At 39.4% G+C, this 27,018-nt stretch overlaps 1 protein-coding gene across 1 annotated transcript; it reads left to right on the plus strand.

The window, feature by feature from the left end:
• The first annotated feature begins 20,318 nt into the window (after positions 1 to 20,318).
• Positions 20,319 to 23,865, plus strand: LOC143037308 (uncharacterized). The gene is made up of 6 exons (XM_076205442.1): positions 20,319 to 20,670; positions 21,299 to 21,405; positions 21,508 to 21,688; positions 21,884 to 21,911; positions 22,279 to 22,864; positions 23,062 to 23,865. The coding sequence occupies exons 1-6, from the start codon at positions 20,319 to 20,321 to the stop codon at positions 23,863 to 23,865; spliced, it is 2,058 nt and encodes a 685-aa protein (XP_076061557.1).
• The last annotated feature ends 3,153 nt before the right edge of the window (positions 23,866 to 27,018 follow it).

Here is a 27,018-nt window from a genome sequence, read left to right on the forward strand (position 1 = left end):
AATCATAGCATACCTAGGGTTTGATATATGGGAAGGGGAGTGCTTGTGGATACATACATATACCAAGGCTTTTTCCCCCTTTCAAGGGAGGTAGCCAGAAAGGGAAAGGCATAAAAACACTCCCACCCATTTCATCCCTAAATACACTCCACACCCCTCCCACCCTCCCTCTCATCTGAGCACCTGGATGACGGGTCATCCCTGCACCTTGCCCACCGCCCTGGGTCAGAAGCAGTGTCGCAAGACACAGCACATCCACAGCAAGGCCGCTTCATTTAGTCGGCGACCCCCCCTCTCCGTCCCCCCTTGCATATAAGGAGAGGACGGGGGAGAAATCCCTTCGGGCTGCGTCAAAATTTGCTCACACATACTACCTCACCCCCACCCCCCGCCCATTCCTCCTCATGCAATCACAACACCATCCATATACAACCATTCTCCACTCACCTCTGTCTTCCGTCCTCTCCCTTCCTTCCTCAACAGACATTCCCCTCTTCCCCAAAGCCCCCTTCACCCCATCCATCCACCTCATCCTAGGACGTCCCCTCATGTTCACTCCCTCCACATCTGCCTTCCATACCTCTTTTACTAGTCTTTCTTCACTCATTCTTTCCATGTGTCCAAACCATCCTAATATTCTTTCATCAACCCTATCTCCCAGCTCCTTTTTCACCCCTGTTCTCCTCCTCACCTCCTCATTTCTCACTCTATCTAGCCTAGTAACCCCCACCATACTTGAAGTAAAATGGAAGAAAAGGATGATGGGCCAGAGAAACCACAAGATGGCTGTCCGCTGCGTTACAGTGTAAACATGTACCCAGAGCCATCTACTGGCGCAAGGGTGAAGCAAAATGTATACCTAGGCTTTAGATCACCAAGAGGCATGAAAAGGTTTCTACTTGATAATGGTGATGAGGGTCATTTCTCTGGATTTAGTGGGTACAAAAGAAGGCTCTTTAGTAGTTATGGACATAGAGAGGGACATGAGAAATGTGAACTGACAATCTTTGGAAGACAAAGACCTAAACAAGTGACATAAAAAAAAGTATACACACAAGAGTTAAGTGCACTTAAAAAAAGACCTGGCCAAATTAAAAAGTGAAAATGAGAGGTTGAAAAATAATGAAAACACAAATGATGAGACCATAAGGAAAGAGGTGGATGAATGGAAAAAAATGCAATGACCGTGGAAGTGGGAAAAGCATAAAAGATGATTTGCAACAGCTTAGAAATGATTGGAAAAAAGACAAAGGGTAAATAATTTCTAAAGAAATAGTTCACCAGTAAATGCAGAAGACTGAAGATGCTGTCATTAAGGTAATTAAAAAAAAAAAAAAAAAAAAAAAAACTTAGTAAGAGATACAGAAGACAAAAAAGTGTAGTAATATATGGTCTAAAGGAAAAACGTAACCCAAATTGGTTCCTGAGAGATAAACAGGATAAAGAATTGGCAAGAAATGTTCTAAAAGTAGTACAAGATAAAGAACAAGAATTAGAAAAGAAAATAGAGGAAGTGCACAGAATTGGTAAATATGCAGAGGGAAAAGGAAAAAGTTAAAATAATAAGTTTATTTGGCAATGAATCACATACATGAAATGCAGATAATGAAAAGAACACATAGTTTGAAATAACAATTACAATTGCCAAAGATAACACAAAAAAGCACATAAGCTTATTTCCATTGTGGTCTTCATTAGACTGTTTTTCTACACTTGCACAGACAACATAGGTAGGGGTTAAGGGGACCAGAGACAGTAGTTGACCTTTAAAGATTAAATTAAGGTCACAAATGGCAGCAGAAGAAATCTTAGGAAAAACAAGAAAATAAGCAAATAATGAACACTATAAAAATATATGAATAAAAAGAAACATGAATGATGAGGAAAGAGAAAAAATTTAGACATTAAGAGACAAAGCTAAAGGAAAAAAAAAAAAAAAAACGGACACCAAAACAATGGGAGTGTTAGATACGAGGCTGAAAAAATTGTGTGTAAAAAAAAAAAAAAAAAAAAAAATCAAAGAACAAGATGGAGCGAATAGAAAATTAAAGTTGGCTTAGATTGGATTAATCTCAGGATTAAATGAACTAAAAGATTAACTGTCAGAAGCAAAACCAGACATAATGGGAATAGTGGAGACAAAATTAAGGTCCACTTGTACCAGTGTTGGTCAGGGTTTATATAATCACTGACTCAGAAACAGGGTGGAGGAATCATGTTCCTGGTTAAGAAAAACTTAAATGTGATGAAAGTTACATTCAGAGAAAACAGGGGAGAGATGATTTCAATAAAAATTGAAGATAGCAACATGAAAAACACAAAGTTTTCAGTGATTTAAGTGGCCCCAAAAACAAAGCCTTGGAGAGAGATTATTCCAAAATGTTAGAGTATACAAGATCTTCTTTACATACATGAGATGATGAAGGATAGAAACAATGCAGTGCTCATGGGAGATCTTCATTAAACAAGATGCTGATGGATGGAAATAATGCAGTACTCATGGGAGATTTCAATTGCAAATATGTTGAGAAGGGATGTCATTAAATGACATAGATGAACAATGGGGGAAACGTATTACTCAACATGACTATAGAACATACAATGACACAATGGGTAAAAGAAAACATTAGATTTAGAAATAGTGAAGAACCATTGAGACTAGATTCATTATTTACATCAGAAACTGAAATAGTAGACAAAATTGAATGCAAGACACCAATTGTGAAGAGTGACCACATACTACTCAAGTTAGAATTAAAGGAAGAAATATGTAGAGAGAAATGAGAAACACAAAAAAACAAAGACTGATGTATAGTAAAATTGACTTTGAGAAACTTAGGAATTTTTTCCTTAAAGCAAATTGGGAAAAATTCTACAATGAAGAAACAAGTGGAAGAAAAATGGATGATTCTGATGAAAATTTACAAAGGAGTGGATAAATATGTCCCAAAGCAAAAACATGAAAAGGTGTATATAAAGTCCTGGTTTAATAAAGGGTACAGTAAAGTGAAAGACAGAAGAGATAAAACTTGGAAAGATGGAGAAAAGACGAAAAACCTAGAAAGTGGCAAATATATATTAATCAAAGGAATGAATATGTAAAAAATATGAAGGGAAGAAAAAAGAAACTATGAAAAAGACATAATAAAAAAATGTAAGAATCAGCCAAAACTATTCTATAGATATGTAAATAGTAAACTAAAAAATAAACAGGAAATAGTGAAACTATGCCAAGGGAACATGGAATACACAGAAGATACAGAAATGGGGGAAGTCATGAGCAAACACTTCAAGTCAGTTTTCACTAGAGGAGAAATACATCAGGATGAAGGGAGAGAAGTGAAATCCCCACCCCCATGAAGGAAACAAGAGTAACATGGAAAGAAATAATGGAAAAAATAATCAACCTTGAAGTCAGGAAATCACATGGCCCAGACAGAATAGCAAACTGGATACTAAAAAAATGTAAAGAAGAACAGACAAAACATACAACATAATAAGATGCTCAAAGAAGGAAAAATATTAGAAGACTGGAAAAATGCAGATATCAGACCAATTTATACATATAGCAAAGCCTTTTCCCCCTTACAAGGGAGGTAGTAAAAAAACAAAGGCATAAAAACCACTCCCACCCATTCCATCCCCAACATACTCCACTTCCTTCCATCCACTTCCCTCCCTCTTATCTTGGCACCTCCTGGATAATGGGTCATATCTGCATCTTGCCCACTACCCTGGGTCAGAAGCAGACACAGCACATACACAGTAAGGTTGCTTCATTAAATTGGCAACCCCCCCCTTTCCATCCCATCATGCAGAAAAGGAGAAAACAGGGAGAAATCCCTTTGTGCTGCATCAATTTATTTTTCACACATACTCCCTCACCCCTCATCCCCCACCCACTCCCCCTCATGCATCACAGCATCATCCATACACAACCATTCTCTATTCACCCCTATCTTCTGTCTTCTCCTGTCCTTCCTCAACAGACATTCCCCTCTTTCCCAATGCCCCTTTTACTCCATCCATCTCATCCTTGGTCGCCTCCTCACGTTCACTCTTTCCACCTCTGCCTTCCACACCTCTTTTACTAGTCTTTCTTCACTAATTTTTCCATGTGTCCAAACCAACCCAATACTCTTTCATCAACTCTATCTCCCAGTTCCCTTTCCAACCCCGTTCTCCTCCTCACCTCATTTCTCACTCTATCCAGTCTAGTAGCTCCTATCATACTTCTCAGATACCTTATCTCAAATACATTCAAACTCTTTCTCCCTCATATTCCATGTTTCTGCCCCATACAGTGCTGTCAGCACAATCACTCCATACAATCTCCTCTTAGCATCCATTCCCAAATGTCTATTTCTCATTACACTTTTTAATCCACCTAGGCATTTACTTGCTTCTCTCAATCTACATTCTACCTCCACCCCCATTCCTCCCTTTCCTGCCATATTCGCACCCAATTATTTAAAACTATCCACTTCCTCCAGTCTCTCTCCCTTAATACTCACTTCCAGTTTGCTGCCACTTTCACCCCTTGTACATCTAATCACCTTACTTTTACCAACATTTATCTTCAACTTCCTCCTTTTGCACACCTTCCCAAACTCTGTTACTAACTTCCTCAATCCCTCCTCTGATCCTGCTATGAGGACAGTATCGTCAGCAAACAGCAACTGGCTTATCTCTCACTTTTCTCCATTTTCTTTAACCATCTCCATTCCCTGACCCAGCACCCTTGCATTTACCTCTCACACCACCCCATCCATGTATAAATTGAACAGCCAGGGTGACATAATACACCCCTGACGAAGTGTCACCTTTAGGCTACCTTAAACCATTCACTCTCTCCATATCTAATCCTAACACCAGCTCTACTATTCTCATAAAAACTCTTGACTGCTCTTAAAAGCTTTCCTCTTATCCCATATATCTGCAATCCCTCCCACAGTGCCTTCCTGTCTACCCTGTCTGGGGTATTGGTTGCATGTTATTGTGGCTAAGTAGCATGCAGCTGATACTTTAGGGTCTATATGGGTCACCCCTATGGACCAGAGCCATACATCATTTTGTCTGTGATAGAGGAAATCTTTGTTCATAGAGAAATAATATTTTATTATACTGCAACTCTCCCACTGTTATGCTGTCCCCCACCCCTTGTTACTGTCCTGTACCATTTCTCTGAATACTCGTTTCCTTTTTTTTGCCTAACCCTATGGTGGGGGAAAAGAATACTGCCACCAATTTTTCCCATTTGAGTCCTATGAGGCGACAAAAAATGGAACAGGGATTGGACTGGGCATCCTTCTCCCTGTAGCCCCAAGGGGGATATTCATAAAAAAAGTAAAGGCATAAGAGGGTCTAGGAATTTTCCAACCAGTACCCTAAGGTTTGGGTCTTTTAAAGTGCGTGGATGTGGTACAGATGAGAATAAAAGGAAGAGATAGGCAATATGTTTGTGAGGAGAAAGATGGATGTATTGGCATTGAGTGAAACTAAGTTGAGAGGGAGAGGTGAGTGTGAGTTTGGGAGTGCAGTTGGGAGATTCTCAGGAGTGAAGAAAGGACGAGGGAGAGAAGGGGTGGCTATACTAGTAAGTGAAGAGTTAGGTAGATGTGTAGTGTAGTGGAAGAAGGTTTTTTCAAGGTTAATGTGCATGAAGGTGAAACTGGGAAGGGAGATGTGGGTTTTTGTAAGTGCATATAGGCCTAATAGTGAGAAGAGTGTAGAGGAAAGGGAGGCTTTTTGGATAGATTTAAGTGAGTGCATAGAGGGTTTAGGAAGAGATATCAATGTAGTGGTATTGGGAGACCTTAATGCTAGGGTAGGAAATGAACCAATAGACAGAGTGGTTGGGAAGTGTGGAGTTCCAGGTAAAAATTGTAATGGAGAAATGATGGTGGAGATGTGTCTTGAGAGTTGATGATAGCAAATAGTGTTTAAGAAAAATTCGAAAACAAAAAACAAAATTTTTTTTATTGCATAAATACATAGTAGGGATCTTGCTCTAGATGCTGGTAAAGTGTTTTTATCGTACCGCCATTTTTAAAGGGTTTAAAGGGCCTACCCTCCCTCCCCCCGGCAGCCACATGCTGCGCACGACCATTGTTTACATACGTTTTGACCATATTTTACTCTATTTTTTTGTGTTTGATGCACTCATAAAGTTTTCTCTTATGTCCGGCATGCACGTGAGTATGTGGTGTGAGGAAGTTCAGCCTGGACGACTGGCAGTGGCCTGAGCCTTAAAAAGTAAAGGACATGTACACGTTAGCTTGCCGCGTTCACTAATTTGCCGTGTGAAATTCGCATCTATTTTTCAGCGCAGAGATATTTGAAGATATTAGCCATGCCTAAGCTATCCAAACAAAAGGCACACTTGCAGAAGATAAGAATGTCTACATTAGCAACTCAAGGGGAGAAAGAAAGAACCCCAGCATCAATTTTGTTATCACCACCTCCGCCACCACCACTAGTACTCCCTCCAGCAGCTCTCTCCCTTCCATCTACATCCACATCCTCAGCACCTGATCCTCTGTCCTCTACACCTATATCAGACACGTTGTCTCTACGCAAACAACTGTTTGCTAACAAGTGGCTACAAGGATGCCTCCTTGTTGCAACACCTTGGGTTTAGAGTCTCAAACCTCACAGTGATATCCCTGATGCAGCAAGAGCCTGTTCCAACACCAGAAAGGAAACCCCAGAAAAGAGAGCTGAATCCCAGCAATCAGACTACCTTGCTGGGTCATTCTAGACCAAGAACTCAAACTTTGCGACAAAGAGTGAGGTGGCGGCTTATGAGACCCTCACTTTGAGTGAATAATATCCTACACTGTAGGAGGGTACAAAGTGCCTGAGTTACTTGAAAGATGCAAAATCATCATGAAAATACAATGGAACCTGTTTTCAATGGGTCTTAGGAGGTCCAATGTAAAATTTAGTCAAACTAAGGAAAAAAACAACTTTAACACTCGTTTCTGAAAAATGTAAGTTTTTGATACACAAAGTCTATCTCCCTCAATTTTCAACCGATTTTTGCATATGAGGTCTCTATTAATAGCTAGATAAATGACAAAAAATTCAAGTGTTTTTCTTGTATATGTTAAATAGAAAATTTTTAATAACGTGTCAAAGTCAAAATTTTGCGTTTTTTTCGATAATTTTTTTTTTTTTCCTCGGCGTTGAACAAAGATATTAAAAAAAAATTCTATTTTGTTTTTTATATATGTAGAAGATTCTTTTGCTGTAAAATGGAAGACATCGAATAAAAATTGTAAGAGGAGATAGAATTTGAAAGCCCAAAAATATTGTATTTTTTACGTTTTTTATTAAAAAATAAAAAAAATACTAGTCAGATCTGAATAAAACTCAAGCTGTGAAGGTTTCCTCAGACCTAGATATCACACAGAAAAAATCAGCAAGATCCTTCAGAAAAAAAAAATTGGGCGGGGGGTCCCCTTAAGAAGAAAGTTAAGCATAAGAACACATGGGAGTGTGTGGTGGATGGAAGGGTGGTAGAGCATTAATGGACTATATAGTGGTAACCAGGAGTATAGTAGGAAGAGTTAAGGATGTACAAGTTCTAAGGGGAGAGAGTTGGGGAATGACAGATCACTTTTTGGTGGAAGGTAAGTTGAGAGTAGAGAATAGATGGAGAAAAAGGTAGGGAGGTGCTTAGAGTGAACTGCTTAAATGAGAAAGAAAAGGAGTACAAGAAGCTGAGAAAGGAGTGGGAAGGAGTGAAGGATAGAGTAGAACTAGGAGTGGAGGAGGAATGGGGATGGTTCAAGGAGAGAGTCACAAGGTGTGCAAAGATGGTGTGTGGAACAAGGAGGATGGGAGGAAATAGATGGAAGAGTAGTGAATGGTGGGATGAAGAAGCAAAGAAGATTGTAGAAGAGAAGCGAGTTTCATAGATTGGTTAAAAAATAGGACAAAGGAATCATACAAGAGGTACCAAGAAAAGAGAAGTAAAGCATAGGATAAAGGTGGCAAAGAGAAGAGCAGATGTGAAATGGGGTAAGTGTATGACAGAAAAATTTGAAAGTAATAAAAAATTATTTTGGAAAGAAATTAACAGAGGAAGAGGAGGGGAATCAAATAGAGAAGAAATGGTAAAATGTGCACATGGAGAGATGATAATGGAAGAGAAGGCAGTAAGAGGGAGATAGGCAGAGTATTTTAAGAAGTTGCTAAATGTGAAGGATAGGGAGGGAAAGGTAGTTGCAGTGGGAAGTGCTAAGAAAATTACCGTGATGAGCGAGGAAAATGGAGGAGAAATAAAGATGAAGAAGGCAGTTAAGATGATAAGATCAAGTAAGGCACCTGGGTTGGATGGATGCCATGTAGAATGTCTGAAAAAAGGAGATACAGTGATGGTGGAGTGGCTGGTAAGGTTATTTAATGTTTATTTAAGAGAAGCTAGAGTGCCGGAGGACTGGAGGAATATCTGTATAGTTCCACTTTACAAGGGAAAAGGGGACAAATGTGAGTGTAGTAGTTTCAGAGGGATCAGCTTGGGAGCGTCGCCAGCAATCATTTGAAAAATTTTGGTACATGAGCAAATTTTAGGTAAACATTTCAAAAGAATCTCTATGATGGTGACAACACTCAAAGTTATACAACTGTATTTCATTTCTATTTTTTTATACAGCATAAAATAGAAAAAATATTGGCAACCCTATTGCATATAAAACATTCTGTATATTGAAATAGTGTCAACATTTCTATAGCTATTTTGTTTTTTGTTACAGAATTGTGTTTATGAAGATATTTGGCAGCTCCTCCCACCAGCATACCCCACAAAGACAGTGGACAGAACATCAGTACTCTTGAAAATGTCAAAGTAAGGTGACGTCGCTGCTGGCGCTCTAACTATACGCAACAATTTTGATTCCTCACCCTGCACTGTTGCTGTGATCATGGAAAAATTAACAAGAAACAAGAGAGTGAAGCAGCAGAATATAGAGAGGGCCCGTGAATGCCTGAAATAGAAAAAAAAAGAAAAAAAAAAAAAAGAGAGAAAAGCAGCAAAGCTGCAACCAGCACTCCGCAAGCATTTACTAGCCACGCCGACCTTATGCTTCCTCCACCCACATCACACCATTCACCCTCACCTCACACCTCATCAGCAAAGAAGAGGAAATTGGTGATTTGCTATACATCGCAACCATTAAACAAATGGTCGTAAAAAATTTAAATCTCCCGTCCTCCAAAGTTTATGTTTTTGTTCTTTCTGTTGTAATATCTTCAGTTGTTCTTTATGGATTTTTGTCATTTTTGTTTAATTATAAAAAAAAAAGCTTATTTTCTCCAGTAAAAAATAAACAAAACATTAATTAAAAATATATATATTTATGAAACCTGAATTTTGCAGCATTTTTGAATTACTCGGAGAAACAAAAAAAAAATAAAAATAAAAAAAATAAATAAAATAAAAATCAGGGGTATTAGTTTGAAAAAGTGTATTCAATAAGATTTGTTCCCCATGCTCTAAGCTTTCATTTCATACCAAGCTGGATGATGTGGAAGGATTTTCCATTAAGTAATTAGAGCTTCACTAGAGCTCACTATATCTTCATTAAATATTCACTATACCTTATATATACATGGGAGGAATAATACCCTGAGGAATTACACACTAATGTAAGAGGCATTTATACCTATATTCATTAAACATATATTTGAAAAAAAAAAAAATTCACCTACTCTATAAAGTGATGCGACACTCCCTCAAGTATTAGTTGGGAAGGCTTATGGGAGGGTTTTGACTGAGAGGATTAGGAGAGGAATAGAGGGAGTACCTGGTGAGGAATAGTGTAGGTTTAGGGTAGGTAGAGGTTGCTTGGATCAGATTTTTGTGGTAAGACATGAGAAATCTATAAGAAAAGGTAAGGATGTTTTTTGGATTTTATGGATCTGGAAAAGGCTTATGACAGGGTACCAATTTATAAAGGAGGAAATAAGGAAGACCCAATAAATTACAGACCCATTTTCATCACAAGCACGGTAGCTAAAATTTGTGAAGTTATAAAAAAGTAGATGGGTAAAACATCTAGAGAATATACTAAATCTGAGACAATTCAGAATTACACAGGGAAGATCATGCACCACAAATTTGATCTGTTTTTACTCAAGACTACTAGATATAATACAAGGGATAGATGGGCTGATTGTGCATTCCTAGATCTACAAAAAGATTTTTATAACATCCCTCACAAAAAAACTATCAAGAAAACTGGAAACCATAGGAGGGATACAAGGTAAACTATTGAAATGGATGGAGGACTTTTTGCATGGAAGAAAAATTAGGGTAGTGCTCAGAGATAAGAGTTCTTCTTGGGAAGAGGTAATTAGTGGAGTTCCACAAGGATCAGTATTGGCTCCAATAATGTTTGCTATTTATGTGAATGACATGGACGAGGATGTGGATTGTTACACGAGCTTCTTTGCAGATGATGCAGAATTGTTAAAGAAAGTGAGTACTGAAACAGACTGTGACTCATTACAGAGAGATCTGGACAGGGTTTGGGAATGGAGTCAAAAATGGGAAGTGGACATCAACATTAAGGAATGTAGCATAATGTAATTTGAAAAAAGTAAAAAGAGGACAATACAAAATTGGTGAAAAAGAAGTAACAAAAGGGGGATCTGAAAAAGACCTCGGAGTGATCATCACAAAAGATATGTCCCCTGAGAAATGTATCAATAAAATTGTCGGCAAAACCTATAACTTCCTATGATCAATAAAAGTGGTTTTTACTTATTTGGATGAAGAAATGGTAAAGAAAATACTAGTCACACTGATAAGGTCTAAATTGGAGTATGCAGTGACACTATGGTCACCCAGTACTAAAAAGAATATAGGGAAGATTGAGAGAATCCAGAGAGCAACTACAAAGATGGCCCCAACACTAATAAAACTGTCATATGAACAAAGATCATCAAAACTAGAACTACCGACTCTGGAACAAAGAAGAGAAAGAGGTGACTTGCTGACCATTTACAGAATGATGAGAGGTGTAGAAATCCTTGATAGAGATGACTTACTAAATTGGGATAGGAGAAACGAGAGAACATGGAAGGAAACTCAAAAAGGACAGTTATAGAAGAGACCTGAAAAAAACAGCTTTCCATACAGAGTGGTGGATGTATGGAATATACTAGATGAAACAACAGTGTGTGTAAAAACAATACAAGAAGTTAAGAGCAAATTAGATATAGCAAGATACAGAGATGGGACACCACGAGTGTAGCTCCCCTTCCCATAAGATACAACATATGCGAATGGTCAGACTGACAAGTAAAAATTGAAGCTCCCAAGAAATACATTAAAAACAAAATGTCTCAACAGTGTTACAATAGCAGGATACCTAGGTTGTGTTAAATAGGAAGGGGAATGCTTGTGGATGCCTGAGATGGTTTATAGTGGAAATAGGGAGTATTGAAGAAAAATGGAAGAAAATGAAAACAGGCCAGAGAAGACCCCTAGTGTGGAAGCAGTGAAACGAAATGTAAGTATGCAGTCAAAATCCTCTACTGGCACAGTAGCGAAACAATATGTAAACATGAACTTTAAATCTCTGCTAGGTTCAAAAAGATTTTCAGAGAGTTGTGAAGAAGGGCCTTTTTCTGGATTTACTGGGTATGATGTAAGAAACTCGAGTTTAGAGAGGGAGAAGAGATTTCAGGGAATCATAAAAGCAAGATATTAATGATCTAAAGAAAGTGAATCTCAAAATAAATAAGTGACTTAAAGAAAGCAAATGTTGAAATATAAGAAGGTAATTCCATTAAAAAGAGAACTGGCCAAAATAAAATGTGAAAATGAGAGGTTAAAAATAATGATACCACTAATAGTGCAACCATAAAAAAGAGGTAAATGAACAAATAAAGGCAATGACTGAGAAAACTAGAAGAAATATAGAAGATTTACAACAGCTCAGGAAAGAATGGAAGATCAAGAATATGATAAGAGATTTTTTAAAGAAATTGTTCAATAACAAATGCAGGAGATTGCTAAAGATATAGTCATTCAAGTAATTAAGGAAAAAGAAAATTTGGTAAGAGACAGAGTGGACAAAAACAAGTGTATAGTGGTATATGGTCTAAAGTAAAAACACAACCTAATTAGGTCCCTGAGAGATAAAGGGAAAGAATTGGCAAGAAAAGTATTAAAAATAGTAAAAGATGAAGAGCAAGAAATAGAAAAGGAGATAGAAGTGCATAGAATAGGAAAATATGCAGGAGGAAATCAACCCCTAAAGATCTAATTAAGGTCACAAATGGCAGTGGAAGAAATACTAGCAAAAACAGGAAAGCTAGCAAAAAGTGAACACTGTAAAGGTGATAAAAAGAGACATGAATGATGAGGAAAGAGAAAGAGAAAAGACATTAAGAAGTGAAGCTAGAAAAAAAAAAAAATGAGCAAAGAATGGAGACAGAGAAAGCAAAGTTCTATTGGAGAATGTTAGACATAAGACTGAGAAAATGGCATATTAAAAAAATAATAATAAAAAATAAATAAAAATAAAGGAAAAGAGAACGAGATGGAGACAGCAGAAAATTTAAAGTGACTTATACTAATATATATGAATTAATCTCAGGATTAAATTAACAAAAAGATTACCTGTCTGAAGAAAAGGTAGACATAATGGGAATTGTGGACACAAAATTAAGGAGTCCACAGGTACCAGTGTTGGACATGGATTATATAATCACTGGCTAAGAAATAAAGAGGAGAAACAGGATAGTCATGTTCTTTACTAAGAAAAACTTAAATGTGACGAATGTTACAAATGAAGAGAACAGAGTGGAAATGATCACAATAAGAGTTGAAGATAGTGACATGAAAAGTACAAATTTTGTGGTGATTTATGTGCCCCTAAAAATGGGGTCTTGGAGAGAGATTATTCTAAAATGTTAGAAGATAAAAGGCTTTCATTGAGATGCTAAAGGATGGAGGGAATGTGGTGCTTATGGATGACTTAACTGCAGAGAAATCTGTTGGGAAGAGATGACAGTGAAAAGTGGAGAGGATCTATGGGGAAATATATTACTTGACATGACTATAGAACATACAACGACACAATGGGTAAAAGAAAATACCAGATATAGAAATAATGAAGAACTGCTAAGACTAGATTTATTATGTCAGAACCTGAAGTTGTGGTTAAAATTGCATACAAGACACCAATTGGGAAGAGTGACCACATATTATTTGAGTTAGAACTATGGGAGGGTCTTGATTGAGAGGATTAGGAGAGGAACAGAGAGAGTAATTGGTGAGGAACAGTGTGGGTTTAGGATAGGTAGGGGTTGCATAGATCAGATTTTTGTGGTAAGACATGTGGGAAAGCTTTAATCAAAGGTAAATATGTTTTTTGGGCTTTTATGAATCTGGAAAAGGCTTATGACAGGGTAGACACGAAGGCACTGTGGGAGATATTGCAGATATATGGGATAGGAGGAAAGTTTTTAAGAGCAATCTAGAGTTTTTACAAGAGCAGTAGACCTTGTGTTAGAGCTAAAAATTGAGAAAGTGGTTTGAAATAAAGGTGGGACTTCATCAGGAATGTGTTATGTCACCTTGGCTATTCAATTTATACATGGAGTGGTGCAAAAGATAAATGCAAGGGTAGTGGGTCGGGTATTGGAGATGGTTAAAGAAAATGGAGAAAAATGGGAGATAAGCCAGTTGTTGTTTGCTAACAACACTGTGTGTGTACCAGGATCAGAAGAGGGATTGAGGAAGTTAGTGACAGAGTTTGGGAAGGTGTGTGAAAGAAGGAAGTTGAAGATAAATGTGGGTAAAAGTAAGGTGATGAGATGTACAATGGGAGAAAGTGGCAGCAGACTGGGAATGAGTATTAAGGGGGAGAGACTGGAGGAGGTGGATAGTTTTAGATACTTAGGTCCAAATGTGGTGGGAAATGGAGGTGGAGGTAGAATGTAGAGAGAAGAGAGTAAATGCCTTGAGGGATTATAAAGTGCAATGAGAAATAGACCTTTGGGAATGGAAGCTAAGAGAAGATTGTATGAAGGAGTGATTGTGCTGACATCACTGTATGGGGGCAAACATGGAACATAAGAGGAAGAGAGGAATTTGAATGTGTTTGAGATGAGGTGACTGAGAAGTATGATAGGAGTTACAAGACTGGACAGAGTGAGAAATGAGGTGAGGAGGAGAATTGGGGTGGAAAGGGAGTTGGGGGATAGGGCTGATAAAAGAATGAGTGAAGAATGATTAGTAAAAGAGGTGTGGAAGGTAGAGATGGAAGAAGTGAACATGAGGGGGTGACCAAGGATGAGATGGATGGATGGGGTAAAAGGGGCATTGGGAAAGAGGAAAATGTCGGTTGAGGAAGGACAGGACAGGACAGAAGATGGGGTGAATGGAGAATGGTTGTGTATGGATGATGCTGTAGGAGTGGGTGGGGGATGGGGGAGTATGGGTGAGAAAGATTTGATGCAGCCCAAAGGGATTTCTCCCAGTCTTCTCCATTTTTGCATGAAGGGACGGAGAGGGGGGTCACCAGTTTATGAAGCAGCCTTGCTGTGGATGTGCTGTGTCTTGCAACACTGCTTCTGACCCAGGGCAGTGGGTAAGTTGCAGGGATGACCCATTATCCAGGAGGAGCCAAGACAAAAAGGGAGGGAAGGGGTGGATGGGAGTGGAGTATGTGGGGATGGAATGGATGGGAGTGGTTTTTATCAGGGCTCTGGAGTCAGAACACAAAACCTCCAACTCAGACTCAGACTCCTCTATTTTTTGGCACCTCTGACTTCGACTCCGACTCCTCTTCATGTAATTAACTGATTATGGCCTACATATTTTATAAAGCCTATACAACACACATACACTCCAATCTTGAGTAGACTTGTATCATTATAACTGGTTTATATCAAAGAATAAAGATATATGTTATATTGAGTAACTAGGTCTATAACAGATTTATTTTCTTTGTTATACTGTTTTTCATTATGGCCTACATATTTTATAAAGCCTATACAACACACATACACTCCAATCTTGAGTAGACTTATATCATTATAATTGGTTTATATCAAATAGAGACATATGTTATATTGAGTAACTAGGTCGATGCCAGATTTATTTTCTTTGTTACACTGTTTTTCTCTTATGTTCCACGTTTCTGCCCCATACAGTGCTGTTGGCACAATCACTCCTTCATACAGTCTCCTCTTCGCATCCATTCCCAAATGTCTATTCCTCATTACACTCTTTAAACCACCAAGGCATTTACTCACTTCTCTCAATCTACATTCTACCTCCACCTTCACTCCACCTTTTCCTGCTACACTTGCACCCAAGTATCTAAAACTATCCACTTCCTCCAGTCGCTCTCCCTTAATGTTCACTTCCAGTCTACTGCCACTTTCACCCCTTGTACATCTCATCACCTTACTTTTACCCACATTTATCTTTAGCTTTCTTCTATCACATACTCTCCCAAACTCTGCCACCAGCTTCCTCAATCCCTCCTCTGACCCTGCCACAAGTGCAGTGTCGTCCGCAAACAACAGCTGGCTCACCTCCCACTTTTCTCCATTTTCTTTAACCATCTCCAATCCCTGACCCACTACCCTAGCATTTACCTCTCGCACCACCCCATCCATGTATAAGTTGAACAGCCAGGGCGACATAACGCATCCTTGACGAAGTCCCACCTTTACTTCAAACCACTCACTCTCTCCATTTCTAATCCTGACACATGCTCTACTACTCTCATAAAAACTCTTGACAGCTCCCAAAAGCTTTCCTCCTATGGTGGGGGTTACTAGGCTGGATAGAGTGAGAAATGAGGAGGTGAGGAGGAGAACAGGGGTGAAAAAGGATTTGGGAGATAGGGTTGATGAAAGAATATTGGGATGGTTTGGACACATGGAAAGAATGAGTGAAGAAAGACTAGTAAAAGAGGTATGGAAGGCAGATGTGGAGAGAGTGAACATGAGTGGACGTCCTAGGATGAGGTGGATGGATGGGGTGAAGGGGGCTTTGGGGAAGAGGGGAATGTCTGTTGAGGAAGGAAGGGAGAGGACGGAAGACAGAGGTGAGTGGAGAATGGTTGTATATGGATGATGTTGTGACTGCATGAGGAGGAATGGGCGGGGGGGTGGGGGGGGGGGGTAGTATGTGTGAGTAAATTTTGACGCAGCCCGAAGGGATTTCTCCCCGTCCTCGCCTTATATGCAAAGGGGGACGGAGAGGGGGGGTCGCCGATTAAATGAAGCGGCCTTGCTGTGGATGTACCGTGTCTTGCAACACTGCTTCTGACCCAGGGCGGTGGGCAGGGATGACCCGTCATCCAGGAGGTGCTCAGATGAGAGGGAGGGTGGGAGGGGTGTGGAGTGTATTTAGGGATGAAATGGGTGGGAGTGTTTTTATGCCTTTCCCTTTTTGGCTACCTCCCTTGGAAGGGGGAAAAAGCCTAGGTATATGTATGTACACTGTTTTTCATTATGGCCTATATATTTTATAAACCCTATATAACACACATATGCTCCAATCTTGAGTAGACTTCTATCATTATAACTGGTTTACATCAAAGAATAAAGATATATGTTATATTGAGTAACTAGGTCGATGCCTGATTTATTTTCTTTGTTATACTGTTTTTCATTATGGCCTACATATTTTATAAAGCCTATACAACACACGTACGCTCCAATCTAGAGCAGACTTGTATCATTATAATTTATTTATATAAAAGAATTAAGATATATGTTATATTGAGTAACTAGGTCGATGCCAGATTTATTTTCTTTGTTATACTGTTTTTCATTGTCATACAATAACCAACACAGTAAAGAATAAAGTTATGATTTTTGCTTAGCAAAAATTTGCCATGGTGGTTTGAGTTTTGTGTCTACACTGCACTTGTGTAATTCTATTTTAATTACACCGGAATATGATAAACATGGAATGTTTTCAAGCATTGGACAAAGTCCATGTTTTAGTAAATGTACACTGAATATCACATGGATTGTGATACCTTTCACCTACTCGTATATCACCTCATATACCGAGCATATACATTAACCTTCCACATACTTTTCAGGCACAACAATTACACAATGCTATGCATCACACATTTACAGCCAGTCCTCGTTTAACGACGGAGTATCGTTCAGAAGACCCTGTCGTTAAGCGATTTCATCGCTAAACGAGGACCCATTGAGAGACATACATGTATGAGCATATAAACAAAGATTCGGAAGTATGCAAAGTGACAAATTGCTACATGCTACATTATTTTATTCAGGGTACGTATATTAATACATTTTGCATGTTTCTTTACTTATTGTCCATCTTACTGTGGTTGTAGGTGCAGGGATACTCGAGGGGACCACATCAATCATTTATTAGGTTTAACGTCTAATATACATGGGCACGTCATGTGCCTACAAGTGCAATGAAAGAACTAACTGGGCGTCGCTTCTATGCAGTAAGATTATACAGCTAAGGCTGCTTTCACACGAGCGTTTCCGTACGCGCGTTCGGGTGCGCCGCGTTTTAACTTTCAATGGAGTTTAATGGGACCTTTCACACGACGCGGTTTGCGGACGTGCAAACAGCACAAACGCAGTGCCAGCAAGAATGCATCCGTGTTTCCTGATGCACGCGTCCTTGCTGGCTACTAGTGGCAATGAGAGCTTTCACCCAAACGTTCTAGAACGCGCGCACGCAGGTTCCGCTGCCATATCAGTCATCGCTTCCAGCTAGGTGATCTAAGTTACACATCCCGTTCTGGTGTGTAGTTCATTGGAGTATGATATAACAGTCATGATTTATAGGAAATATGCATAGATATTTGATCACAGTTGATATACATGCATGCATACATCATGTAGCCTGCTAATATTAATTAATGAAGAACATTTTCAGACTGTTAACTAGAAATCACTAGAAACTTGAGGAGCAAATTTAAGTATAGACATGCTAGCAGCATGTTATGGTTACAACTGACGAGTAGCGATCGCATGTGTTTCGGTAGGCATGAAGATTCGAATGCAGTAAAAGAATATTTTTTTTTTTTTTTTTTTTTTTTTTTTAAGAAGCCGTCATAACTCCGAGTCGTCGCTAAACGAGATCGTTGTTAGGCAAGAACTGGCTGTACTGTTTTTGGGACAAACCTTATTTATACAAGTACGGTACAAGTTCGAGTGTTACAGCTGAACATGTATGATACTGAAAGGTATATGTATCATACATACTTTTTGGGTATCATTATCCTTCATATGTTTTCATACCTTCTTTTGTCTTAATGTACTGAAATTACTGACACAAGTACCTCTTGGTTTAACTACATACTGGTACTGCTATGTGACTATTGCAATGGACATTACTCTGGTTCTGGAACCCATCTTGTTGATATGAGTACAATACAAGATACAGCTGAACATGTTTGAAACGTGATTTTTTTTTTTCAACTTTAAATATCCTTATTTCAATCATTCAATGTTAAAAAGTATAGGGGGAAAAAAGAAGGGGATAGGAGAGAAGAGATAGTATTATTGCGTTAGTCTACAGTTGAAATCATAATTATCCTACTGTTTGGCAACACAGCAGTAGGAGAAACCACCAAATTGATGGAGTGATGGAAACGATGCATATGGAACTTGACAGGAATATTTGTAGTTATTACATAAGTGCCCTATACACAATTATATAACCGTTTATATATGTCAGAAGACAGGGGTGAATGGAGAGTGGTTGTATATGGATGATGTTGTGATAGCATGAGGTAGAATGGGCGGGTGGATGGGGGGTGAGGTAGTATGTGTGAGCAAAATTTGACGCAGCCCGAAGGGATTTCTCCCCATCCTCTCATTTTATGCAATGGGGGAACGGAGAGGGGGGGTCGCCGATTTAATGAAGCGGCCTTGCTGTGGATGTGCTGTGTCTTGCGACACTGCTTCTGACCCAGGGCAGTGGACAAGGTGCAGGGATGACCCGTCATTTCAGGAGGTGCTAAGATAAGAGGGAGGGTGGAGGTGTGTGGAGTATATTCAGGGATGGAATGGGTGGGAATGATTTTATGCCTTTTTCTTTTTGGCTACCCCCCTTGTAAGGGGGAAAAAGCCTTGGTATATGTATGTATGTATGTATATATGTCATTAGGCATATGCCCCAAGCATATGCGCTCTTGCCAATTTTATGTGCCATAACATTAAGGTATTTAGTATAACATTACCCTTAAATGTTTTGCACACATATTCCTCATTATATGTAATTATCCTCTTATTTCAGTATATTCTTATGTATATATATCTATGTGTTTGTCTGTATTGTTCTGCCTAATCTTTTCTCCGCCTGGCAACGGAATACCAGGAAAGTGGGCCACGAGAGCATACCCATATCCTGGCTAGGCCTCCAGCAGCGCCTGGAGAGGCAGATTACTTCCTGACGTGCTTGTGTGTAGATCGATGTATTAAACTTCTAACAGAAAAACTGTGTGTTTGCACTTTACCACATTGGTGACCCTGGAGTGACCCGTGCCCAAGTGACCCTAATACTCAAGTGCTTCGTACCTAAGTGATTTAGAGTCATACAGATTATGTGGGTAAGTGCCTATGCTCATTCATAAACTGTGACTTGGTCACGCCCATGTAACTACATACTTATGAACTTCAAAGTGTGCAAGAATTAATCGGAGTGCACAGCATTGTTAACAGCTCTTAGATCTACACGCAACACGTATACTGGGGAATGTCCGACAACAACACCATGAATACCCCTACTCCACCTACAACCACCGTAGCCACTTCAACGACAGCAGCAGGAATCACTTCTTCATCCACGCATTCCACGACTTCTGCCACCGTCACTGTTCGACCCCCACCATTCGATGAAGCATCGCCGGCAAAATGTTTTCGTTGCTAGAGGCACAATTTGCACTAGCCAACACAACTGTCCCTCTTATGAAGTTTAACCACACACTTGCGAACTTAACCACATTGGTGACCCCGGAGTGACCATCCCAGTACTCAAACAACTTGACAACAATGTCATTTACTCCGGTGACTAGGACCACTTGAAGAAGGCGCTGATCGATGTCCTTACCAAGTCTCCGCTGGAACTCTTCGATGCCTTGGTTCACCAGAACAACATCATATATGACAAGCCAACGACCTTCCTATGAGAACTGTGCACCATAGGGAAGCAACTCAGTGTCGATGCTGACTTCATCCATCTGAAGTTTCTATGTGCAGTGCCAAGTGACATCCGACCATTACTTGTAACACACGCCAGCTCCCTAGATGAATTGGCCAGCATCGCCAATACACTCATGGCCCATGGCCATGGAAACAAAGGGATAAGTGCATCATCAGTGAACAAGCCTGTGCCAAGGGCTCCGCAGAGTGATAGTCTGCCAGTGTTTCGTAGTGGTAACCCCACTACATGTGGTTCCGTGTATACTACCTCTTCACTCAGATTAACTCCATTTTACGATGGCCAAAGGCAACGAGTGTGCCGTTACCACCTCTTCTACGGCAACAGTGCTAGAACTTGCAAAATGTGGTGCATCTTATCTTCAAAGTGTGACAAAGTTTTCCCCAGCTCGAGCCCCAATTCACGCCTTAACTCACGTTCCCCGTCACCAGGCTCTCAGCTTAACATGTCAGGAAACTCGATGGGCAGTCTGTAGAACTATCCCTTGCAACCACAGGACTGCCACTCGTTATAAGTGCTTCAATAGGTTGCAAGAACTATGAATTCCTTATTGACACCGGTTCTCAAGTCTCTCATTTCCTACAACTCAAGTTTAACTCTACTGCTCCGCTCCACGGTAGTGCAATTTACGAATGCTTCAGGTACCCGCATTCGTACATACGGCGAAGTCGACATGGAACTTGGAATTCAGCTTATCAGATGTTCTTTTCCATGATCCTTCATCATTGCTGATGTCATCCGTCCAATCCTTGGAACAGATTTTTTAATCCAAAACTCCCTAGTAGTTGATTGTAAAAATCGCATCCTCCACGACCCATCCACTGCATGCACCATCCCCCTTAAGGCTTCTCCTCTCCCTATCTCTTCACACACGGTACATTATGGAGATATTGATTAAAGAGCCATTGCTCTTCTTTCAGAATTCCCCGTACTTACCGCGCCCTGACAACTATCTGATCCTCCAACACTAGAAGGTACTATATGTCATAGAATAGATACAGGTGATTCCCCCCCCTGTATACTTTAAAGTAAGGCCATTGACAGGTGAGAAGTTCAAGGCCACAAAAGATTAATTTCAATTTTTGCTTAATGCAGGGATCATACGACGTTCCAACTCACCTTGGGCATCCCCACTTTATTTGGTTCACAAGAAAGAACCACATTCCTGGAGACCTTGCAGAGATTACCGAGGTCTAAACAATGTAACTAAATGACAAATATCCCTTACCACACTTGTGCCCTCTCACCATGTCACTTAAGAATAAGGTTATATTCACTAAGACTTACAATGTGCATATCTGCAGATTCCTGTAGCTGAACAAGACATTCCTAAGACTGCAATATGCGCACCCTTTGGTTTCTTTGAATTCTTGTACATGCCCTTTGGGTTGAAAAATGCCAGGGCCACATTTCAGCATTTCATAGATACTCTCTTAGCTAACGTAAACAACACGTTTACGTACTTTGATGATGTACCGATTGCTTGTGAGACCCTTGAAGAACATATTTCTAATGTTCAAACTGTTCTTTCCATTTTGGCTCAGCATCACATGCGACTTTCTCTCAACAAATGTCAATTCAAGTCAAACCTTACCTTTCTTGGTTATGAGATTAGCTCAAAAGGGATTAAGCCACCTAAAGACCATACCATGGCCCATTTCTGATTTCCCTTTACCCCAGACTTCACAGGCTTTATGCTGTTTCATGGGTATGATCAATTTCTTTCGGCCCATGATTCCTAACTTTGCAACCGTAGCCTATTCCCTTACCGAGCTTCTTAAACAATATCCTTCTTCAAAGTGTCTCACTTGGACTGATGCAGCAAAGGACTCCTTCAATACTTTGAAGCAAGCCTTACTGGAGTGTCCAACCTTAGCTTACCCTTCCCTAATACTGACAAACTACCAACTCATGACTGACAGTTCAAGCCTAGCCGTTGGCACCGCTCTCTATCAAGTTATAGACGGCAAGCCAATGCCCCTGGGTTCTTACTCGAAACTCTCAGACACACAACGTGCCTATTCTACCTGCGGCCACAAGTTATTAGCTGCTTATCTCGCAGTTTTGTATTTCAGGACACCCATTGATGGACAGTTACCCTATTTCTTGATCACAAACCTCTCGTTGCTGCCTTTTACTCTAAATCTCTTGCTAAAACTGACAGACAACAACGACAACTCTCCGTCCTTTCTGAATGTTTCCTCAGTCGAGTATATCCACGGTGACAACAATGCTGTTGCCAATTGCTTATCTTGCACGTTGTGTGCTGTTTCACTCAATGTCTTTGACTTAAGTGGCATCGCTCAAAGTCAGGCAACAGATGACAAACTGGAAACTTTCAAGCCTAGACTCCTTAAATTTGCCTTACCCTCTGATTTGACACTCTGGTGTGATACCTCTACTAAGATTCCTCGACCTTTTGTTCCATTACCCTTACGTAATGATGTAGTTTCATCTTTGCATAACCTTTCTCATCCTGGTGTTCAGTCCACCTCTAAGTTGGTAAAACAACGTTACTTCTGGCCATACATTGACAGAGATGTAAAGACATTTGTGAGACAATGCCTTAGGTGTCAACAGGCTAAGATTATGCGCCACACCTCTCCTGTTTCCCCTATATCTACTCCTACTGACTGCTTCCAATCAGTGCACATCGATATCGTAGGACCGCTGCCCCCTGCTACTCTTCTTAACTATTCTTATCCTCTCCTCTACAAATACTGTACTTGACTTACATCAACAGAGCTACATGTTGGACTGAAGCAATTCCCCTCATTGACACTACTGCCACTTCTGTAGCAATCTCTTTTGTGAATGGTTGGATATGCCAATTCGGTGTTCCACTTCATATCATCAAGGATAGAGGTTCCCAGTTCGAGAGTGAACTTTTCTCTAAACTTTCATCTATCATTGGCTTCCACCATATGAGTACTACTAGTTATCACCCCCAAGCTAACGGCATGATTGAACATTTCCACCACTCTCTGAAATCAGCTCTTCGTGTTAGGCAAGATAACTGGTTTTACTCCTTACCTATTGTCCTTCTTGGCTATTGCATGACACCTCACGTCATTAAATTTTCCCCATTTACCGCTGTTACTGGCACTTATATGTTATGCCCTTCCGTTGCCATTACTAAGGAATACACCCCCTCCTCGGATGACACAACCATCCTTTGTCTTATCAAGGAAATGCAATCTATCAATTTCCAAGACCTCGCGTCCAGTGACTGTCATACACCACCTCAGCCATATGTCCCTCATGACCTTCACTCTTGCTCTAAAGTTTGGGTACACGTCGACAGAATTCTTAAGAGTTTGGAGGCTCCGTACTCTGGTCCTTATGTTATTCGACATGAACCTAAGTACTTCATCCTTAACCTACCTCAAGATGAAACTTCAGTTTCCATTGATCGTTTGAAACCAGCTTTTCTCCCTGTTTCTCCTTGTCCTAAGACCCGCCTCCATATAATCCCAGACATACCCTCAACACCTTCCACTCCTCCTGTTCCTACTTCGTCCACTTCGGACACTTCCAATGTCATCCCACTAAGTCCCATACCACCCACAGCTGATGCCAATGACCTTGGCCACCTTATCACCTCCCTCCCACCCTCATACTGCTGCTCTTCCATACACAACTTGTACAGACAGGACTGTTAAGTTCGATGATAAATCAGATTTTTATTACTACCACTTTCTTCTACGACGCTCCACTCTTGAGGGGGGAGTATATATGTAGTGATTCCTTTCTTTCTTAGTTATTGCATATATTTATTGTATACGTAACTCTCCTTTAGTGTACAGACGCTCCTCACCTTACGTTTTAGTTACGTTCCAAACGGCTGAACGTAATGTGAAAATGAATGTAAGTTGTTACTGTACGTTCCAGTAATGTATGACCGTTCATACTGTACTATACATCCATAAATTCTATTACCGTATCTTATAAAACACCCCTAAATCATTGATTATAAACATAACATTGTAAAATAATAACATTAATTTCAAATAAATTAAATTCAAGCAACATAAAGTGAGATGGTGGAGGAGAAGGAGGAGGAGGCAAGGCACATTCAGTCTGTCGTTTGTGCCATATAAACAATGGACGCAGCATCATGCATAAGTATCGTTTGAACGTCTCATACTACGGAGAGCATGCTAAACTAAAAAATTCACTAAAAAAATGTTTTTTTTTTACAAAAAAATTTTTTAGTCAGTTCAAACGTAAAATCGAAAAAACGTAAAACGAATGAACGTAAGCAGAGGAGCGTCTGTATATGTAATACTCATTTATTATACATGTAGTACATAATCTCAATATATATTTATTGTAAATGTTTTGTATAAGTAAGCCTATGTAGTTATTACATAAGTGCCCTATACACAATTATATAACCGTTTATATATGTCATTAGGCATATGCCCCAAGCGTATGCGCTGTTGCCAATTTTACGTGCCATAGCATTAAGGTATTTAGTATAACGTTACCCTTAAACATTTTGCACACATATTCCTAATTATATGTAATTATCCTCTTATTTCAGTATATTCTTATGTATATATCTGTGTGTTTGTCTGTATTGTTCTGCCTAATCTTTTCCCTGCCTGGCAACGGAATACCAGGAAAGTGGACCATGAGAGTGTGCCCATATCCTGGCTAGGCCTCCAGCAGCACCTGGAGAGGCATATTACTTTTTGACGTGCTTGTGTGTAGATCGATGTAATAAACTCCCAACAGAAAAACTGCGTGTTTGCACTTATCCACATATTACAGCTCCCGTGACTGTGTGTCAACAGGTGTAAAATGGAGGTGTTTATTTAACCACTTCACTACGGGACTTAAATCTCGTGGGCAGCAGCCAATGCCAGCCGTACGACATGTCGTAATAATACTTGCATCATAAAATATAGTCACGGCTTATATCGATCGTTCTCTCTTTCACCCGTGAATTTTGAAAACCACAGAGAATGGGATTAAGAGCAGATTAGGGAGAATGTAAAAACACAGGGGTGACTACAATAAATATAATCAAGACGCCGATATGGCAGCGTCTCTAATCCACTTGCTCCTCATGACGCCTATGTGTGCGGCACCGTATGGAAGGGGTTAATTTATTCAAGTAATACTTTGGATGTTTATCGGTCTATGTATAAATTTGAAAGCCAGTGTTGCACAAGGACGTTTTGGGGGTTTAGTGGAATGACCATGAAGATAAGACGATGAGATTTATTACATTTTATAAAATGATTTTTTTTTTTTAATAATCTGCTAATAAGGAGTGTGCACTGCATAACTCTACAGACTAAACAAAGGCCTTATAAAGTGTAAATTTAACTGGAGTCAGAGTCAGTATATTTTTACCAACTCTGACTCCGACTCCAGTGACACAATAATTGCTTCCGACTCCGACTCCACAGCCCTGTTTCTTATGCCTTTGTTTTTTGGCTATCTCCCTTATAAGGGGAAAAAGCCTTTGTTATATGTATGTAGAACTAAAGAAGGAAATATAGAAAGAAATGAGAAATACAGAAAAGGAAGACTGATGTATAGTAAAACCAACTTTGAGAAACTTAGAAAAAAAAATCAAAGTGACTTGGGAAAAAATCTACAATGAAGAAACACAAGTAGAAGAAAAATGGATGATTTTGATGGAAATGTATAATGAATGAGTGGATAAATATGTACCAAAACAAAAACCGAAAAAGGTGTATATTAAGTGGTGATTTAACAGAGGGTGCAGTGAAGCAAAAAAAATGAAGAGATAAAACTTGAAGATGGAAAAAAGACAAAAAACCTAGAAAGTGGCAAATATATATCAAAGGAATAAATCTGTAAAAATATGCAGGGAGAAAAAAGAAACTATGAAAAAGACAAAAGAAAAATGTAAGGATCAGCCAAAATTATTCTATAGATATGTGAAAGGTAAACTAAAAAACAAACAGGAAATAGTGAAACTATGACAAGGGAATATGGAATACACAGAAGATACAGAAATGGCTGAAGTCATTAACACTTCAAGTCTGTTTTCATTAGAGAAAATGTACAACATCAGGATGAAGGGCAAGAAGTGAAATCCCCCACGAGGGAAATAACAGTAACTTGAAAAGAAATAATGGATCAAATAACAAACCTTGAGGTCTGGAAATCGCAAGCCTGGATGGAATCGCAGATTGGATACTAAAAGAATGTAAAGAATAGACAAAATAATATAATAAGTTGCTCATTCAAAAGAAGAAAAAATATCAGAAGACTGGAAAAATGCCAATATCGTACCAATATATGAAGGAGGAAACAAGGAAGACCCAACAAATTACAGACCAGTTTCTCTTACAAGCACTGTAGCCAAAATTTGTGAAAAATTATCAAAGATAGATGGATAAAACATCTGGAGAATAATATACTAAATCTGAGACAATTTGAATTTAGACAGGGAAGATTGTGTGCCACAAATTTGATCTGTTTCTACTCAAGACTATATAATACAAGAAAGGGATGGATGGGCTGATTATACTTTCCTTGACCAACAAAAAATTTCTTTACAAAGTACCAAAAAATAAAAAAAAATAAAAAAAAACTGGAAACCATAGGAGGGATACAAGGTAAACTATTGAAATGGATGGAGGATTTCTTACTTGGAAGAAAAATGAGAGTAGTGCTCAGAGATAAAGAGATCTTAGTGGTGTTCCACAGGGATCAGTATTGGCTCCAATAATGTTTGCTATTTATGGGAATGACATGGATGAGGGTGTGGAATGTTACATGAGCTTCTTTGCAGATGAAGCAAAACTGTTGAAGAAAGTACTGAAATGGAT

This window comes from Oratosquilla oratoria, chromosome 22 (assembly GCF_046742065.1).
Source record: "Oratosquilla oratoria isolate Oo_2021 chromosome 22, ASM4674206v1, whole genome shotgun sequence".
NCBI classification, from domain to species: Eukaryota; Metazoa; Arthropoda; class Malacostraca; order Stomatopoda; family Squillidae; genus Oratosquilla; species Oratosquilla oratoria.

Bases quoted from the DNA above. Each gene is read 5' to 3' on its own strand.
- LOC143037308 (XM_076205442.1), top strand. From the start codon at position 20,319: ATGGCCCATGGCCATGGAAACAAAGGGATAAGTGCATCATCAGTGAAC. The intron at 21,689-21,883 runs GTGAGACCCTTG...CCTTTACCCCAG, and splicing joins TGATGATGTACCGATTGCTT to ACTTCACAGGCTTTATGCTG. The intron at 22,865-23,061 runs GTAGGACCGCTG...CATATCATCAAG, and splicing joins AATCAGTGCACATCGATATC to GATAGAGGTTCCCAGTTCGA.